General features: G+C 45.9%; 1 protein-coding gene across 1 annotated transcript in view; it reads left to right on the top strand.

Moving 5' to 3' along the window:
- The window catches only part of LOC138285878 (multidrug and toxin extrusion protein 1-like), a 679,999-nt gene that overhangs the window by 504,511 nt on the left and 154,612 nt on the right, over window positions 1-20,876 (top strand). Inside the window, exon 8 of the mRNA XM_069226370.1 lies at window positions 19,777-19,874. Within this exon, the coding sequence (XP_069082471.1) occupies window positions 19,777-19,874 (98 nt within the window). The remainder of the gene's footprint in view (window positions 1-19,776; window positions 19,875-20,876) is intronic.

The following is a 20,876-nucleotide window of genomic DNA, read 5'->3' as shown; positions in this document are numbered from 1 at the left end:
AGCCCTAAAGTGTTTTACCACAGCACCACCACACTCTTGGCCACTGTAATCTACACCACTCCAGTTTAGGCCACTGCACTCTATACCATTCCACTCTACTCTCCACCACTGCACTCTATCCCACTGCACTGTACGCAAGTGCACTCCACTCTGTATCACTCCACTCTACGCCAGTGCACATTACACCATTACTCTATGCAGCTGCACTCTACCCTGCACCACTCTACTCAACGCCACTTCACTCTACTTTGAATGTGCACCTTTGCACTCTACGTCACTGCACTCTGTGTCACTACACACTATGCCACTCTGTTCTACTCTGCACCACTGTACTCTACGCCACTGATCTCTACAGCACTCCACACCACTTTACTCTATGCCACTGCACTCTACGCCGGTGCACTGTACCCAACTCTACAACACTTTACCCTGCAAGACTTCATTCTCCACCACTGAACTCTGCACTGCTGTTCTCTGCACCTCTGCACTCTGTGCTACTACACTCTTCTCTGCACCACTCTATCCTACCCTACTGTACTGCACTCTATTCCACCACACTCTATGTCTCTCTACTCTGTATCACTCCATTCTATACCATTGCACTCCAAGCCATGGCACTATACTCTACACCTCTGCCCTCTACCATGCACCACTCCACTCTAGCCTGCACCATTACACTCTACGCCACTGCACGCCACACCACTCTACTCCACCCTGTGCCAATCCACTCTATGCCACTACTTTCTACACCACTGCAATCTATGCTGTACCACTCCAATATGCACCACTCTGCTCTGCACCACTCTCCTCTATGCCACTCTACTCTACATCACAGGACTCTAGGCCTATGCATTCTACAACACTTTACTGAAAACCAATGCAATCTACGCCACTGCACACTATGCCAATCTACTCTGCACCACTGTACTTTACGCCATTCACACTCAACGACACTCCAGTCTATGACACTCTACTCCATGGCACTCCACTCTGATGCTTGACTCAATTAAACTCCACTTCACTCTCCTCTACAACACTCTGCTCCACTCCACATCCTCTATGCCACTCCACTCTACCCCACACCCCCCTACACCACTACGCAACTCCAACTCACTCCGCACCACTGCACTCTACGCCACCAAACTCTACATCACTCTAATCTACACCTGCACTCGACCCTGCACCACTCTACTCTACGCTAATCCACTCTGCCACAGCAGTCTATGCTGCACCACTCCACTCCACTCTACTCCACTCTGTGTCACTGCACTCGAGGCCAATGCAATTTACATCACTTTATTAAAAACCAGTGCTCTTTATGCCAAGCTACTCTACACCACTGTACTTTACGCCACTTCATTCTAGGCCACTACACTCTGACACTACACTCACAATACTCAACACCCTCTACATCACTCCACTCCACTCTACTCTATACCACACCACACCACTCTATGCCACTCAACACTCTACTCCAATCTATGACTCTGTACGCTACTCAACTCTAACTCTCTACTCCATGCTACACCCTTCCCTCTATGTCATTACACAACAGTCTACGCCACTCCATGACTCTCCACGCCACTACTCTCTACGCCACTCCATGACTCTCTACGTCACTCGATAATACACCACAACACTCCACTTTACCCTCGCCACTCTCCTTTATGCCACTAAGTTTTAGCCATGCTGAAGAGCAACCACGCTGGTGTACAACATGGCTAAAATATATTGGCAAAGCCAATAGCTCTTGCATAGGCAAGAGTTATTGGCTTTGCCACTGCTTGTTTTCTTTACTTTAAGCCATGTTGCACATTATCCTGGTGTAGGAAGTTGGCTCTGTATGTACTATTTCAAAGTAAGAAATAGCATGCACAGAGTCCAAGGGTTCCACTTAGAGGTAAGATAGTGGCAAAAAAAGATAATTCTAATGCTCTATTTTGTGGTAGTGTGGTCGAGCAGTAGGCTTATCAGAGGGTGGTATTAAGCATGTGTTGTACACACACAGGCAATAAATGAGGAACACACACTCAAAGACAATTCCAGGCCAATAGGTTTTTGTATAGAAAAATATATTTTCTTAGTTTATTTTAAGAACCACAGGTTCAAGATTTACAAGTAATACTTCAAATGAAAGGTATTTCACTTAGGTAACTTAGGAACTTTGAATCAGCAAAATAGCATGTACAGTTTTCACAAAAATGGCAAGCTATTTTAAAACTAGACAGTGCAATTTTCAACAGTTCCTGGGGGAGGTAAGTGTTTGTTAGTTTTGCAGGTAAGTAAACCACCAACAGGGTTCAAAGTTGGGTCCAAGGTATCCCACCGTTGGGGGTTCAAGGCAACCCCAAAGTTACAACACCAGCAGCTCAGGGCCGGTCAGGTGCAGAGGTCAAAGTGGTGCCCAAAACGCATAGGCTTCATTGGAGAAGGGGGTGCCCCGGTTCCAGTCTGCCAGCAGGTAGGTACCCGTGTCTTCGGAGGGCAGACCAGGGGGGTTTTGTAGGGCACCGGGGGGGACGCAAGTCAGCACAAATAGTACACCCTCAGCGGCACGGGGGCAGCCGGGTGCAGAGTGCAAACAGGCATCAGGTTTGTAATGGAGTTCAAAGGGAGACCCAGGGGTCTCTTCAGCGAAGCAGGCAGGCAAGGGGGGGGCTCCTCGGGGTAGCCACCACCTGGGCAAGGCAGAGGGCCACCTGGGGGTCGCTCCTGCACTGGAGGTCGGATCCTTCAGGTCCTGGGGGCTGCGGGTGCAGTGTCTTTACCAGGCGTTGGGTTCTTAGAAGCAGGCAGTCGCGGTCAGGGGGAGCCTCTGGATTCCCTCTGCAGGCGTCGCTGGGGGGGTTCAAGGGGGTCAACTCTGGCTACTCACAGGGTCGCAGTCGCCGGGGAGTTCTCCCTGTAGTGTTGTTTCTCCGCAGGTCGAGCCGGGGGCGTCGGGTGCAGAGTGCAAAGTCTCACTCTTCCGGCGGGAAACGTGGAGTCCTTTAAAAGTTGTTTCTTTGTTGCAAAGTTATTTCTTCTTTGGAGCAGAGCCGCTGTCCTCGGGAGTTCTTGGTCCTTTTAGATGCAGGGTAGTCCTCTGAGGCTTCAGAGGTCGCTGGACCCTGTGGGACGCGTCGCTGGTGCAGTTTTTCTTGAAGTGGGGAGACAGGCCGGTAGGGCTGGGGCCAAAGCAGTTGGTGTCCCCGTCTTCTCTGCAGGGCTTTCAGGTCAGCAGTCCTTCTTCATCTTCAGGTTGCAGGAATCTATCTTGCTCGGTTCTGGGAGCCCCTAAATACTCAATTTAGGGGTGGGTTTAGGTCTAGGGGGTTAGTAGCCAATGGCTACTAGCCCTAAGGGTGGCTACACCCTCTTTGTGCCTCCTCCCTGAGGGGAGGGGGCACATCCCTAATCCTATTGGGGGAGATTTCTAAAAGTCAGAGTCACCTCAGCTCAGGACACCTTAGGGGCTGTTGTGACTGGCCAGTGACTCCTCCTTGTTTTTCTCATTATCTCCTCCGGCCTTGCCGCCAAAAGTGGGGCTGTGGCCGGAGGGGGTGGGCATCTCCACTGGCTAGAGTGCCCTGGGGCGCTGTAACAAAGGGGGTGAGCCTTTGAGGCTCACCGCTAGGTGTTAAGCTGCAGGGGGAGGTGAAAAGCACCTCCACCCAGTACAGGCTTTGTTACTAGCCACAGAGTGAGAAAGGCACTCTCCCCATGTGGCCAGCAACATGTCTGGTGTGTGGCAGGCTGGCAAAACTAGTCAGCCCACACTGGAAGTCGGGTATGTTTTCAGGGGGCATCTCTAAGATGCCCTCTGGGGTGTATTTCACAATAAAATGTACACTGGCATCAGTGTGCATATATTGTGCTGAGAAGTTTGATACCAAACTTCCCAGTTTTCAGTGTAGCCATTATGGTGCTGTGGAGTTTGTGTATGACAGACTCCCAGACCATATACTCTTATGGCTACCCTGCACTTACAATGTCTAAGGTTTTGCTTAGACACTGTAGGGGCATAGTGCTCATGCACCTATGCCCTCACCTATGGTATAGTGCACCCTGCCTTAGGGCTGTAAGGCCTGCTAGAGGGGTGACTTATCTATGCCATAGGCAGTGTGAGGTTGGCATGGCACCCTGAGGGGAGTGCCATGTCGACTTAGTCATTTTCTCCTCATCAGCATACACAAGCTTGACAAGCAGTGTGTCTGTGCTGAGTGAGGGGTCCCCAGTGTGACATAAGACATGCTGCAGCCCTTAGAGACCTTCCCTGGCATCAGGGCCCTTGGTACCAGGGGTACCAGTTACAAGGGACTTACCTGGATGCCAGGGTGTGCCAATTGTGGAAACAACGGTACAGTTTTAGGGAAAGAACACTGGTGCTGGGGCCTGGTTAGCAGGTCTCAGCACACTTTCAAATCATAACTTGGCATCAGCAAAGGCAAATAGTCAGGGGGTAACCATGCCAAGGAGACATTTCCTTACACCTGGGCTGCTGTGCAACTTGGCTTAATAAAGTAAAGAACAAAAAGCGCTATGACACAGCCAGCAGTGACCATCATACAATCATGTTGCTTTTTTTTTTGCCATGTGGGGGTGAGCAACAATGGACAGGGGGATGAGGGCAGGGGTTGGAGCGGAGCAACATGTTGGAAGTATGTTAGGGAGCAACAGACGGACAGCAGGAGAAGGATGGGCATGGGGGAAGCAACATGAGGGAGGAAGTCTCACCTCTACTGCTCCTGGCTCCTTTGTCCTTTGCACTTTACAAATGCCCGGGCCCACAGAGACTGCAATTCGAGCATGAAATGAAATAAAGGGGTGCATATCTACTTGCATGTATCTCCAAAGGTCTGCATGTTGTGACATGCAAATCTGTGAATAGAACATATTCTGCGGTGTACACGCCTCTGTGTTTCAGACTTTTAATGAGCACTATAAGTGTATTGATAACACATAGGTTTCTGTACTTTTCAGGCCAAAGTGCAATGTCATTTCACAATAATTTTCCATCCTAGGTCTGATGTGCATCATGTGATGTCCTGCCACAGTCTACTAACATTTTGTAAGTAACGAGGGGAGACCGTGTGTTTGGATTACAAACCTCAGTTAACCCCGCAATGCAATTGACTGCATGTGTCAAAACTTAAACACCATACCAGCTGGACTTGTGGCCCTTCCTGCAGTTCCCATACCCTCTCCCTAGAGCATGTTTTCTACTTTGAATGATGTATCACCTTTGATGTAGAAAGACACTTATACCAAGACGGTAGTCGGTGCAAACCGGCTCTTCCCCTTCCACTCTTGGAGTTTGTTAGACCTGGCATGCTTGGCGTGATTTCCCCTATCTTTTTTTTTTACCTTCTCACCTCCTGTTGTGCTGACTTCATTTTTGCTGGCATTATGATTTAGGGCACTTTACCACTGCTGACCAGTGCTTAAGTGCACGTGCTCTTCCCTTAAAACATTGTAAAATTGGGCTATTTGATTTACTTGTCAGTCCCTAGGAAAGTGCACAACATGTGCCCAGGACCTGTAAATTAAATGCTACTATTGAGCCTGCAGCGCTGATTGTGCCACCCACTTTAGTAGCCCTCTAAACATGTCTCAGACCTGCCATCGCAGAGCCTATGTGTGCAGTATTAAACTGCCATATCGACCTGGCAAGTTAACCCTCTTGCAAGGCCCAAACATTACTTTTTAGTATTTGTAAGCCACCCCTAAGGTAGACCCTGGACAGCCCCAAGGGCAGCATGCTGTATATTTAAAAATGTGGACATGTCCAGGTAGTAAAAAACTCTTACATTTGTTTTTCAGTACTGTAAAGCCTGTCTCTTCCACAGGTTAACATTGAGATTGCCTTGTTACATTTTATAAGTGTAATTTCCAACTGGGACCAGATAGATATTTCGAGTCTGGTGTCTATGGACTCACAAATTAAAATCACAACTGATGGGTAAAGTTAGATTTTAAGTTGCAAGTCTGAAAATGTTGGCATTTTCTTACTTTAACCATTCTGTGGGTGAAAGCTTGTGCATTCCCTCTAGACACCCACATACAAAGGGAGCACGGGTGTGCCTGATGAGCGATTCATAGCCTGATGGGCCATCAACATCTTGATGGGACATCCCGGTAAAAGATAGAAGAGAGGTGCTGACACACCTGAATAGGCTGGATCCTGAACCCTCACAAAGGGCTGCATAATCCCCTGTAGTGTGCCTGGAGCCAGGGAAGGAAGGACAGGGACTTTGTGCATTTCAAAGGCCTCTCTTTGAAGTCTCTTCCACTGCAAAGGCACAACTGGGTATAAGTACTGGACCCTAAGCCCCACCAAATCAGTACACTTCTAGACCTGAGGACATTTTTCCAGGATGAAAGGCTGCTGTCCTGCTGAAGGGACTTTCACTCTGCTGGAACTCTTCTGGAATTTGCTAGACTCTTGCTGTGCTGTGCCTGCCCTGCTGCCCTCCTTGCCTGGGAGTGAGAAGGACGCACTCCCACTCCACATCCCCAGAACCAAAGTGACTCGAGGGACCTGCTGGCTTACCTCCTGTTCTGACATCTCGGGGACATTAAAGACTTCACTCACCTCTGCTACAGCTTCTGGACTCTGCCAACTGTGAGTCCTACCCTGCCAAGTTGTGCCAATCCAGTCCTGGGCCCTTGAAAGTGGATTCTGCAGTTGTCTTCTACAAAAATCCATGCATCGTTGCCATTGGAACTGCTGCATCTCTCCTTGATGCCGACACATTGCTGCTGCTACTGAAGGCGAATACTTTGTATCACGATTGTGTATAGCTCAGGATTGATACATCATCATCAGCCCCGGCATATCACCTTCGTCTTGCCAGCTGTGCAGCTCTATGGCAACGCATTGCCTTCATCATAAAGGCTTTGACGCCTAACCGCTGCTCGAAGATCGACAACTGCATGGCTTGAGAACAGCACATCCCCTTACTGAGTGCATGGCAAAAAGTAAAAAAAATACCTTTAGGAGTCCTTGGCCAGCAGGAGGACACTGTCTGCAAGCACGAAATTGTACTAGAGTCATGCTCCATGGTAGAGGCAAACACTGAAGCCCTATGACAAAGCAGGAGGCGTTGGCTAATAGGAAGTAAGGAAACAACAGTTCTGTGGAAGCCAACCAATGGTAAGTGATCAGAGGGATCTAAGTCATTTTAAACTTTTTTTTAATTAAAAATGTTGTTGACAGCATATGCGCTGTCTCAGGCGAAATTTATAAATCATGAATCCACCCCTCGGGATTCCACTCTCTCAACAATTGTGACCTGTCACCTGAAAGGTAGTCTTTCTGTCTCCGACCAGCTGATTCACTCAACTTTAAGCAAAAAAGTAAAAGCTAAAAATCATTTACTGTTTTAACAAATACAAATAACACAATTTTAGACACTGAGAGAAAGTTACCACCAGTGAGCTTTTAAATATAAAAGTGATGGAACTTTCTCACACAGCAGGGAGACGCAAAAGATACCCTTCATAAACACATACACACAGACTCTCCCCCCACACACCCCAATTCATACCTATCATTACACATTCATTTTGAAATCTCCTTGCCCGCTGGTGCTCAATACGTTAATGTGGAAGTGACTTCTCAAGGACCAGGCTATGCCTCAAAATCAATATAAAAAAACACTGTTAGAAATGGGGTCTTTGATTGGCAGTCAGGTTAACCCCCGTCCCAGCAAGGACCCTCACTCTAGTCATGGCAAGTCACACACAATCCAAATTATCCTGTGCCCACCCTCTAGTAGCTTTGCACTGAGCAGTCAGGCTTAACTTAGAAGGCAATGTGTAAAGTATTTGTGCAATAAGTCATACAATAACACAATATACCACCACAAAAATACACCACACAGTGTTTTGAAAAATATATAATATTTATCTGGATAAATGCAGGTCAAAACGATCAAAGATGCAATAAGTAAATGTTGAGAAATCACTGAAAAGTGATATAAAGTGCCGTAAGTCTTTTGAAAGCAAACAAAGTCTCTCTCAAGCACAAAGTACCTGGTTCGCGTGAAAAATCTCCGCAAGGAACCGCAAAGGAGGAGAAGCGTGGAAACAAAGGGGTGTGCGTTTATTTTTCGGGCGCACACAGCGATGCGTCGTTTAGTTTTCACGCAGGGACAGCTGCGTGTCGATTTCTGGCACTCGGTCGTGGATCCTGTTCGGGTTGTAGGGTTTTCAGACGCCCTGGGGAAGGTGCGTGGATTTCCTGTGCTGGCACGACGAAGTCACAGGAGCTGCGTCGATCCGGTGGGAGTTGTGTTGAATTTTCTCCCGCATGGCAGGTGCTGCACTGTTTCCTCTCTGGAGGTCGGGCTGCATTGTCCCGGGTTGGCTTTGAGTCAATCCAGTGGGCCGTGCTTCGAAGTTCTGGTCGCAACACAGCTGCTGCATCGATCTTCTCCATTGCGAAGTCGGGCTGCGTTGTTCCAGTTCGGTGTGCGTTGAAGTTTTCACCGCGGTGCAGGCTGTGCGTCGTTTCTGGCAGGCTGTGCATTGAATTTCGCCGCACAAGGAGTCCTTCTTGAAGAGATGAAGTCTTTTTGGTCCTGAGACTTCAGGGAACAGGAAGCAAGCTCTATCCAAGCCCTTGGAGAGCACTTCTTCACGACAGCCAGAGAGCAGCAAGGCAGCAGGGCAACAGCAAGGCAGCAGTCCTTCACAGAAAGCAGTCAGGTGAGTCCTTTGGGCAGCCAGGTAGTTCTTCTTGGCAGGATGCAGGTTCTGGTTACATGTTTCTTCTCCAGGAAGTGTCTGTGAGGTAGAGTGTCTACCCCAAGAAGTCTCTAAATTGGTATGCTCAGAGACCCTGCTTAAATACCCAAATGTGCCTTTGAAGTGGGGGACACTTCAAAGAGTGGCTCAGAAGTGCACAATGTCCCCTTTCAGTTCCATCCTGTCTGCCAGGGTCCCAGGAGGGGGTGTTGGAGTCCTTTGTGTGAGGTCAGGCCACTGTCCTTTGACATGCAAGTGTCAAGCCCTCCACCCTCCCAGCCCAGGAAGACCCACTCAAAATGCAGATGTATGCAAGTGAGGATGAGGATCCTGTGTTTGGGGTGTGTCTGAGTGATGCACAAGGGAGCTGTCAACTAAACCTAGCCAGATGTGGATTGGAAGGCACAGAAGGATGTACGTGTAGAGAAATGCCCACTTTCTAAAAGTAGCATTTCTAAAATAGTAATATAAAATCCAACTTCCCAAGTCAGCAGGATTTTGTACCACCATTCTGGCCATACTTAATATGACCTTCCTACTCCTTTCAGATCAGCAGCTACCACTCAAACAATATATGAGGGCAGCCCGAATGTTAGCCTATGAAGAGAGCAGGCCTCACAGCAGTGTGAAAACGAATTTAGGAGTTTTACACTACCAGGACATGTAAACTACACAGGTACATGTCCTGCCTTTTGCCTACACAGCCCCCTGCCCTATGGGTTACTTAGGGCATACCTTAGGTGTGACTTATATGTAGAAAAAGGTGAGTTTAAGGCTTGTCAAGAACCTTTAAATGCCAAGTTGAAGTGGCAGTGAAACTGCACATAAAGGCATGGCAGAGGCAGGCCTGAGACATGGTTAAGGGGCTACTTATGTGGGTGGCACAACTAGTGCTGCAGCCCACTAGTAGCATTTAATTTACAGGCCCTGGGCACGTGTAGTGCACTTGACGAGGGACTTACAAATAAATTAAATAAGCCAATTGGGTATGAGCCAATGTCACCATGTTTTAAGGAGAGAGCATATGCACTTTAGCACTGATTATTAGTGGTAAAGTGGGCAGAGTCCTAAAGCCAGCAAAAATGAGGTCAGAAAAAGAGAAGGAGGAAGGCTAAAAGTTTGTGGATGACCCTGCAGAAAGGTCATTTCCAACATACTTTTAGACACTGAGAATCAGTTACCACCAGTGAGCTTTTAAATATAAAAGTGATTGAACTTTCTCATACAGCAGGGAGACGCAAAAGATGCCCTTCATAAACACATAGACACACAGACTCTCCCCCACACTCCCAATTCATACCTATCATTAAACATTCATTTTGAAATCTCCTTGTCCGTTGGTGCGCAATACATTAATGTGGAAGTGACTTCTCAAGGACCAGGCTGTGCCTCAAAATCAATATAAAAAAACACGCATTGGTGAAGCCTTAGGTCTTGCATTTTATAATGAGACAGCGCTATGGACTTTCATGATCAGAAATGGGTGGCCGTTTTGGAATACTTTTTCTTTTAATTTGTAACAAAAAAAACATTCCTTTATATCCATCCATGTGTAACCACGCATACAGACACCTGTGTGGCCATCATGGAATGGTGTTTATCATACCGAAAGGGTATTCCAAGATGGACACCTTGGTGGGCACAATAATACTGATTCCTTGGCAAATATTTTGACATTTGTTTACTTTAATCTTCAGTTCTAAGATGGCCAGTGCGTTTCCAAAACACTACATAAAAAACGTTTTTACAGGGTGCTGTGTAAACTTAGACTGAGCAGCCAAGAAGCACTGTGCCGCTGCAGGGCCATCTAAAAATTATTAAAACAAGCATTTGAAATGCAACGGGTCTCGCGTTTGCTCATGTTAGAGCTGATAGCGTTGTAAACTCCTAACCCGACTTTTCACCTATCGGCAAAAGTGCATTTATGTACGTAACCTGAAAAAGTGCAATTAACTATGTAAAGCGCTCGACTTTTGCCAAGCGAAATCGCGCTAGTAAATAAGGGAAAAAGTAGTCCACGAGCCGGACAGAAAACAGCAAGCCTTGCATGTTTTCTGTACTTGGTCGATGCGCTCGAGGAGGGCTAGCCACCGGAAAAGGCATGACATATGCATGCCTTCGACTAATGAACGCAAGCAGATTTTATTAGGCAGGCCCACGAACCAATGAAAAACACTGACGGGACGTCGACAGGGCTCCGAGCCCTTTTCTAAACCCTAAAGCGTCTCGCTGCGATACGCATGCGCGAGCGCATGCAACGCAGGCTCGACCCTAAAAACATACAAACCGTCGGGTGGAGGGAGGCTCATGGCATTGTGGGAGTGAAGGTGAGAAGAGGAGGAAGTTGACAACACATAGGGCAGTGCGGGAGCAAATGGCAAAAAGGCAACAGATGTTACTTGTTTGCACCTATCTAGGTCTTCCAAAAAGAAAAATAATAGTTAAAAAATATAAAAATAAAGCTGTGGGACAGAGACTAGATCAAGGAATGCCTTCCGTTTGCATTGTGTGCTAACCAGAAATGAAAAGAAAATAGTCCCCTTGTGTCAGCTGTAAAAGGAGGCAAGTCAGCAAATCAAAATAACTGTAAAGAAGCTATACTCCGACGGCAGGACTATGAGAAGAATAGGGTGGAAATCCATTACATAAAGAGCAGGGAACTGAGATAGGCTAGAAAGTTATACAATCATGAGCAAGGGGTTGACCCAAGGCCCACTCTGTGTGTAGTATAAGCGTTCTCTTTAGGTGAAAACTAAAACAATAGCCATTATGATTTGGCCTGTACATGAACCAGAACAGTGTTCAGCTCACAAACCTAACAATAGTTTACAAAAACTGTGAAGAGCCTTCTCAGCAAGACAGGATGGCTTCAACTACGGTAACATAAAGCCATGGATGTTCTCGGCAGACTAGAAAATATATTCTAGTGGATCTGACACTGTAAAATATAAGTAAGTCCTTGTATCTGCAAAGACGCAGGCTTGTGTTTTTTAAACCTTGTTTGTCACACCCCTCTCTTATTCGAGAGCTTCAGTATTGTATAGGCAGGGATGTGGAATTCCTATCGCCCGACGCACATCTTGTTTGGGGTCAAGGGCAACAAGTTTTTATGTTTACTTTGTCCTTGGGACAAGTAGGCCCTACCCTCTGCAGCACAAACCCTTTGGCTGCCTGTTTACAGAGAGTGGAACTCTCTGCAGTTGAGGTAATGTGTTTCCAAAAGATAATGCTGTTTGAACTTGTATTTATGGTTCATTATTTGAAAGCCTTCATTATTAGGGTGAGTGCTGTAAATAAATGTTTTAAGGTCACACTTCACTACTGACGTTGGTTCCAGTACAAAAAAAAAAAAACATGTATACGCATGTTGGAAAAGTTTAGGCTATGGGGCTAAGTATAATGCTCCCAGAATGCTCTCTGCCCTGAGTGAGTCTGGAGAGGGGGCTCCTCCATGTCCTTTGCAAAGGGGCACCCTCCAGTTTTGTTACGTCACTGATTGCCACTGTAGTTCCTGACACTGAACAAAACTACTTTGTGTGCCAATATGCTCCTTGTGGAAGAGCAGAATGCGATCACTCACAGTAAAACCAGCCGAAAGAGAGAGAAATAGAAGTTTAATAAAAACAAAATGTCTTTGTTAACACCAGACCTAATTAGGGATCAAGACCCACATGTAGGTAGCTTTTTGCATGTTGCAAACAGCGACTTTCGCTGTTTGCGACGTGCAAAAAGCACATTGCGATGCACAAACCCAGTTTTGCGATTTGGTAACCTGGTTACCGAATTGCAAAACGGGTTTGCGACTCGCAATTAGGAAGGGGTGTTCCCTTCCTAATTGCGACTCGCAGTGCAATGTAGGATTGTTTTGTGACCGCGAACGCGGGCGCAAACCAATCGCAGTTTGCACCCATTTCAAATGGGTGCTAACACGTTCGCAAAAGGGAAGGGGTCCCCATGGGACCCCTTCCCCATTGTGAATGTCACTGTAAACATTTTTTCAGAGCAGGCAGTGGTCCTGCGGACCACTGCCTGCTCTGAAAAAATGAAACGAAAACGTTTCATTTTTCGTTTTTGTAATGCATCTCGTTTTCCTTTAAGGAAAACTGGCTGCATTACCAAAAAAAAAAAAAAAGCTTTATTGAAAAGCAGTCACAGACATGGTGGTCTGCTGTCTCCAGCAGGCCATCATCCCTGTGAGGGCCGCCATTCGCAAGGGGGTCGCAAATTGTGACCCACCTCATGATTATTCATGAGGTGAGCATTTGCGAAGCCCTTGCGAATCACAGATGGTGTCAGGGACACCATCCTACATTCGGATTTGCGGGTCGCAAATCTGAACCTACCTACATGTGGCCCCAAATTCTTAAAGAAAGTCACAAAAGTGCACCATAGTATATGTCGTACCCCTATAAAATATTTGTGAATTGTATTTTAGCATGGGTAAATAAGCATGTGTAGATTTGCTCATGTGAAAATCTATTGAGCATTTGCAAGTTCATTTTCCCTCCAGCCACTTTCTTCCCAACCCTGGAAGAAGTTCTAATTCTGCCATTGTCAGGAGTAAATGTCCAACCTTTCTTAATAGGGGAAAATATTAGAGAGAAGCTGGTGAAAATCTTTAAAGCATGCAGGTTAGTAGGTTTGCAGTCTCGAATGCATTCCAGCCCTGGAACTATTGCTTACTGCTTCCTCCAGCCCCAGTATGCAGATCTGCAGAAAGGTAGCAAAACAAGGAAATTGCTACAGTAGGGATTGAAACTGCAAGTATTCAAGCCCTACTATGGTAGTAGCCCTGGCATAATCAGAGAGGCTATTATCAGAGCTCTTACATAATGAGATTGCTGCCATAGTTTGTCGCCACACTACATGGCACCAAAGGGACAAGTAGATCTTTTTACAGGACAAGTAGATTTGAGAAGCAACCTGTCCCCTGGACAAGTAGATATTTTAATAAATTCCACACCCCTGATAGGGCTGGAAAAACATATCCATGCCCCATATGTTAGTCTCAGAGGCATTTTAATGTATTTCTAAATAATTCTGAAACACCATATGCTTTCACTTTTTACCACATCCATATATTCTGTGCTTAATTTGTAAATAAAAACGTACAGGTGCCCAAAGCCCTCCTCTTAAACCCGTGGCTGCTGCAATTAAATGTGGGAGCTCGGAATACTGAGGGAGCGTAATTCTGAAACCATCTCAGCCCTATTCAATCCATTCAAAGCTTCAAAGCCACTCCATGCCCCTTCAGCTCACTCCTGCAGCTTTCTGCTTTCTCCCATTGTGACGCTTTTTCGCTTTTCTCTTCCTCCGTCTTTCCCATGCGTGTCTTTTGCTCGCAGTAAATGCTTGAGGCAGAAAAATAAGTGCCGGCCCTCAAAAATAAGTGCCGGTGCTCCGCACCGGAAACAACAAGCACAAATTAAGCACTGCATATATTGATGATAGATTCGTGACTTCGAGGGTGAAAAACTTCAGCCATTGCGGATTCTCATTTTTTTTGTGGAGAATCATTAAGATCTCGCAGCAGACAGCAGCAGTATGGCAACATGGTAGAGAACAGCCCTTCCTATGTGCCACGTAGAGACTTGGCGAAAATGGTGCTAGAGTTTTGAGTGGAGGTGGCACGGAGACCCCAGAGCTGGCCACTGCTTCTATTTAGGTGGCTATTGTTCTTGCAGCAACTGCAACTGAACTTGGTCCATTAAGAAACGATAAATAAAGAGGGTATACTTAAAACCACGCATGATTGAACATAAAATTTATTTTCCCCAAGGTACACAGATGGGTCGTAGCCTAAGTGGGAAGAGTCACGGAGATTTATTGAAAGTGAACACATTTTAAAACTTAAACAACTTAATGCGTTATCAGCATAATTCACTTTTAAAGCATATTGGATATGGATAAATGGTGCATATGAAAACTGAAGCCTTTACTGTGATAGAAATTAACTCACGTGGTGCACACTTGCGGGAAAGATAGTTGTGTACTTGCTAGTGTACAATAATGGTTGACATGGAACCAATAGGGGAAGGAAAGGAATACATAGGCCCAAAGGCTGGTTTTAAAAGTGTTTCCTAGGGCCACGCATGTTTGCTGAAGAGTCATTAAGGGTCAGTCTCAGAAGGGGGACAATAAGAGAGAAGGGGGGCACATGGGTATGCAATTGCAAACTTCATAATCTCTTGTTGCGGTGAATGTAAAGAAGCAGAACTCCTTCAGTGCGTCTATATATTTCAACCCTGGGATTGTGTACGAGGGTCTTCATCTAGTCGTGCGGTTCATAGAGGTCTTGGAGAGTAGGTGTGTTCTAGGATTTAAGCGGTGAGCATGATGCTGATACTTACTTCAGCCGGCGGCCTTGCTTTCTAACAAGGGATCTGCTTTAAGGTATGTGAATAAGAGGGGTGGATTTGAAGCACGCTGTAGATACAATGTCACGTCGGGATAGCAGATAACGAGCTCTACTCGGAATGAAGTCGGCCACAGAGATTATCCACCGTTTTGGAGGCTAATGATTGATTCTGACGTCCCCCTGCGGTGCTTGTGACCCATACCCACAAACCAGCTCAGCTGACCTTCAGACATTTCGACTTCACTCTCGCTCTCCAAAGATAGACTGAGGCAATAAACACCACATTTACAGCGTGCTTCAAATCCATCCTGCCTTCTCACACACATTAAAGCAGCCTGAGAGTGAGAAACCAAAGAAAGAGGGAACAAGCGAAGAAACAAGCATTGACAAAGCCAATAGGTCTTGCCTATACAACAACTATGGGCATTGGCAGTGTGTTTTGCCAAGTTGTACACCAGTGTGGCTGCTGTTCAGCATGGCTAAAAGTTAGTGTCCTGGAGCATCGGAGTAGAGTGGAGAAGTAGAGTGTCCTAGAGTGGATTTGTTGGAGTGTTGTAGAGTGGAGTAGAATTCAGTAGAGTGGAGTAGAGTTCAGTTGTGTCGTAGAGTGGAGTGAGGTGGAATAGGGTGGAGTGGGTTGGAGTGGTTTGAGGTAGGAGGGTGGATTGCATTGGAGTATAGTGGGGTGAATTGGGATAAAGTGTGGTGGATCGACTGGAGTGGCGTGGAATGGACTGGAGTGGGTAGATTGAAATCAGATTAGGTGGACTTGATTGGGTGAATTCAAGTGGGGTGGATTACATTGGATTTGGGTTGGTGGTTTGGAATGAAGTGATAGGGGTTGGGTGAATTGGACTGGAGTGGGGTGGGTTTGATTGGACTGGAGTCGGGTGGATTAGATTGAACTGGAGTGGGATGGATTGGAGTGGGATGGATTGGAGTGGGGTGGATTGGAGTGGGGTAGATTAGACTGGATTGGAGTGGGGTTGATTGAATTAGGTGAGGTGGATTGGAGTGGGCAGGCTGGATGGATTGGGATAGGGTGGGATAGGTTTGATTGCAGTAGAGTGGGCTGCACTGGAGTAGAGTGTGTTGCATTGGAGTGAGTAGGGTGGATTGAAATGGGGTGGATTGGATTTGGGTGTAGTGGGCTGGGGTGGGGTGGGGTGGGGTGGACTGGATTGGATGAAGGGATGGATTTGAGTGAGTTAGATCACATTGTGGTGGGGTAAATTGGACTGGAATGGGGCGGGATGGGCTGAACTGGGATGGGGTGGATTGGAGTGGGGTGGATTGTAGCGGGGTGGATTAAATTGGAGTGGATTGGGTTGCCATGGGGTGGATCAAATTGGGGTGAACTGGAGTGGGGTAGGCTGATGCATTGCACTGGAGTGCAGTAGACTGAGGTGGGATGGGGTGTATTTGATTGGGGTAGAGTGGGGTAGATTGGAGGGGGTGGATTAGAGTTGAGTGAGGTGGATTTGTGTGGAGTGGATTGGAGTGGGGTGCATTCCATTAAGGTGAGGTGGACTGGATTGCTGTAGAATCAATATAATTGGAGTTGGGTGGAGTGGATTGTGTGGGGTGGAGTGGGGTGGGGTGGATTGGAGTGGGTTGGGGTGGATTAAAGTGGGTTGGATTGGAGAGGGGTGGATTGGTGTGGGCTGGATTAGATTGGTGTGGGGTGGATTGACTGAACAGGGGTCGAAAGGATTGGAGTGGGGTAGATTAAGGTGGTTTGGAGTGGGGTGGATTGGACTGGAGTAGGGTGAATTAATGTGGACTGGAGTGGGGTGGATTAAAGTAGAATTTAATGAGTGGGATGGATTGGAGTGGTGTGGGTGGACTGGATTGAGCAAGGTGGATTGGCAGCGATGGACTTGATTGGAGTGAGGTTAATTGGAGTAGGTGGATTGGTTTGGATAGGGATGGATTGGAGTGGGTTGGATTTGAGTGGGTTGCAGCGGAGTGGGTGGATTGGACTGGTGTGGATTGGACTTGGTTGAGGTATAGTGGACTGAAGTGGGTTAAATTGCACTAGACTGGATTGGGGTGAATTGGATTGGTGTGGGTGGACTGGATTAAAGTGGGGTGGATTCTGGTGGATTTGAGTGGGGTGAATTGGAATGGAGTGGGGTGGTTTGGGGTGAGGTGGACTGGATTGGAGTGGGGCAAATTAGATTGGGGCAGATGGTTTTGGATTTTAGTGGGATGTTTGGGATTGGAGTGGACGGGGTGGAGTGGGGCGGATTGTTTTGGATTAAAGTGAGAGAGATTGGAGTGGGGCAGACTAGAGTGCGGCAGACTCGAGTGGGGCACATTGAAATGGATAGGAGTGGGGCAGGTTTTTTTGGATTGAAATGGGGCAGATTGGAGTGGGGCATACTGTTTTGGATTGTAGTGGGGAAGATTGTAGTGGAACATATTGTTTTGGATTGTAGTGGGACAGACAGGAGTGGGGCAGATTGTTTTGGATTGGGGTGGGGGAGATTGTATTAGGATGGCTTGGAGTGGGGTGGATTAATTTGGTGTTGTTTAGATTAGATTGGAGTGGGGTGGATTGGATGGGAGAGGGATGAATTGGGATGGAGTGGGGTGGAGTGGATTGTGGTGAGGAGGGTTGCATTGGAGTGGGCGTATTGTTTTGGATTGGGTTGGGTCAGATTAGAGTGGGGTGGAATGGAGTGGGACAGATTGTTTTGGATTGGAGTGGTGCGGACTAGAGTGGGCGGATTGGAGTGGGACAGCTTGTTTTGAAGTGTGACAGATTGTTTTGGATTGGAGAAGGCTGAATTGGAGTGGGGCAGATTAGACTGGAGTGGGTTGGGAGGATTGGGATGGAGTGGGTTGGAGTAGATTGAATTTGGGTGAGCAGTTTGTATTGGAGTGTAATGGACTGGTGTGGGTGGATTGAGGTGGGGCATATTGTAGTGGCGTGGATTGGGGTGTACTGCACGATTATGTGTTAAAGCATCAATTTATAAATTACAACTAATAAAGAAACAATGTTGATTTGCAATATTTAGAACACGATAATCGTCATCTTTTGAGAACAGTGGCCACAAGTAAAAACAAAAGAAAACATGAGTGCAAAGAGGGAGAAGATGGCTTGGCAAAATAAAAGAAAGTTAGTTCTAAAACTTGAAACTTTGCAAGTTTGTTTGTCCTGCTAGGCACATTTTTGTCAGTCACAAGCCTTCTGTTTGCAGGGCACCAGAAGTTGAAAAGAACCAAATAGTACCTCAGTCATGTCGGAAGCAGTGAGTTAAGTTAAATAAATCAGTGCTTGGTCCCTGCTCCACAAAGAGGAATGAAAATTATGCCAGGCCTGCAGTGACAAATTACGAGGCTGTAAAGAAGAATGCCACGCAATCCAACAAATGGTGAGCAACAGGTGGGCTCCAAGCCCTTTACTCTACACAAAAGAGTCTCACAAGCAAGACACATGCGCTAGCGCATGCACTCGCAGGCTTGACCCTGAAAAAGGGAGGTTTTACTATGGCATGCACATAGGCATCAGATACGTTAATGGTGGAGCTTATTCAGTGTTTGCAACTGTGCATTTGATCTACTGCACGTGCACAGACTAAGAGTAAACAGCAATAGGTAAGAGGACTTGCGCAGTTTTAGAGAAATTGAGACGTGTTTCCCAGCATGCATAATCTCTGTCACAATCCTGAATGGTGAATATTCTAAGATGTTACACATGCTAAGGTGTTATTATCAGTCATTTCACTAACATAAATCAAGGGACATATTGGCTCACAGCCCTGGCAGTAAAAGCAACTATTATGTAAAGGGGCATGCATATTGTATATCAAGCAACATGCTGTTAGTCTCAGTGAGGTAAGCCAATAGATGAAATGGGCAGACACATTGCCCCATGTTGCATTTTATGGTAGCCAGAACAAAAATGTAAATTACAGTTTAATAGACAACTTGGCCACGATCACTGTCCCAAAGCTACTCTATGTATGTATGTGTGTGTATTTGTGTGTATGAATATACAATATTGAGAATGTTTGAAAAAAACGTGATTTTGGGAAAAAGGCCAGACCTAAAAAGAGACCCCTAGGCCATCCACTGAATCAACTAGATAATTACATATGACATCTACTCATATCACCCAGAATGAAACAAAAGGGGTAATGGCAACAGGACTGTAAAAATATGTCAGTTCTATTAAATAGTACAATTGATAACTCCCTTCCTTCCACTGCTCAGGGAAAAACTGACAAAAGGTTTCTGTTCTGTGGAAAAGCTGCAACTGTCTTGTAGCTCCGCAAACACCGCAACAAATAGAATTTGTTCTGAGCTTTCTGTTAGCTGCCAAAATAAATTAATTCATTCGCATCTGTCTATTATTCTTTGGGTGAATTTCTTTTAGTTTCTTTCCTAAACTGATTATGTTCCTATCCCATGCAAGACAGAAGGTGTAATAGCTAAACTTTTGAGATTCTATCCACTTTTCAGTCCTTTCAGGCCCTAAGGGAGGGAGCACATGGGAGGATGTGGCTGCTGAGTCTCTGGCTATTGACATTTCATCTGATTTAAAGGGGCCACAAGATGATACTGTAAAGAAGTCTTATGGTTACATGTAAACCTTAAATACTAATAGTTATTAAAACATGCATGTGTAAAAAGTGGATTTGAAGATAAGCAAAACATCGTTTTCTTCCTTCCCTAAGGGGTTCGGCTTGTGCTAACACCATATCACAGTACGCTCAGATGATACTGCTGTTTTTCTATATCTTGTGTAGAAAGCTTCATATTGAGACATGGGGAGGTAAGTCAAATTTGATATATATTTTGTGTGTAAAAAATGCAAATATGTAGGCCTCAACTAAAGTAACAAATGGTCTATAGAATCTGAAGTTTGATTCTGATATTTATATTTTCCTTGGGAATGGACAGTCCAAAATATCTAGAGAAATACTGTATGACATAAATATTATATCGTACACATTGTTCACAAAAATATTGCCCCGCTGGGTGTAGATGTTCTATTATTAACTCTACTCGAGCAGCATTTCTGTAAAAAATACTTACAACACAATATTTATATCAGTCAATATTTTGGCAATTATTTTGGGGTTCCATCCCAAAAGAGAATTGGCTGAGCTAACATAGAATTCATTAGAAACCAGTCTTTTCCATGAAGCCCCATTTTGTTGGGCTTGTGTCTTATTGAATTAAAAAGTAATTATCTAATAACACACCCCAGGTTTCTCTTGGCTGTACCAAGCACATGCATTTTTAGAAATTCCTGGGGTACCCTCATGGCCACTGAGGGTGAGTGTTCCCAGTGGACATGCTTATATAAAAGATTTAAAAATGAAGGACTGGATGGTGACCCAAGTAAATACCAGTGACTGAGATTATTCAATCATCTTCACTCATCACTTTTTTTGTTTTTGTTAGCGAGACATTCTACGTGCTGGGCTAAGCCCCTATGTGGGTCCTTGGCCTACTGTGTCATAGACTCAAATTATAAATTAAAGCCTGTCACCTTTTATATTTTATATTTTAAAGGTCTAGTCATTTCTCCTGGTTGCAGGGGTGACAGATTCTATGTTCCAGGTTTAAGGGAGTCTTGGAGATTAACTAACTAGGCTGCTTTCCACCAGGAGGTGGTAGTGGTGGGATTTAAAAGGGCTATGGCATAAACCTCTTACCACCCTCTCTTCAGTGCCTCTAGTCTCAGAATTTAGTAGCAGGTTCCACCATTTGATACTGAAATGCATGGTGCCTCTTTGCAAGGGCCCGAGTGGTAGCCTACTGCCAGCAA

This window comes from Pleurodeles waltl, chromosome 3_1 (assembly GCF_031143425.1).
Source record: "Pleurodeles waltl isolate 20211129_DDA chromosome 3_1, aPleWal1.hap1.20221129, whole genome shotgun sequence".
NCBI lineage: Eukaryota > Metazoa > Chordata > Amphibia > Caudata > Salamandridae > Pleurodeles > Pleurodeles waltl.
This window is presented reverse-complemented; position numbering and strand designations above follow the sequence as displayed.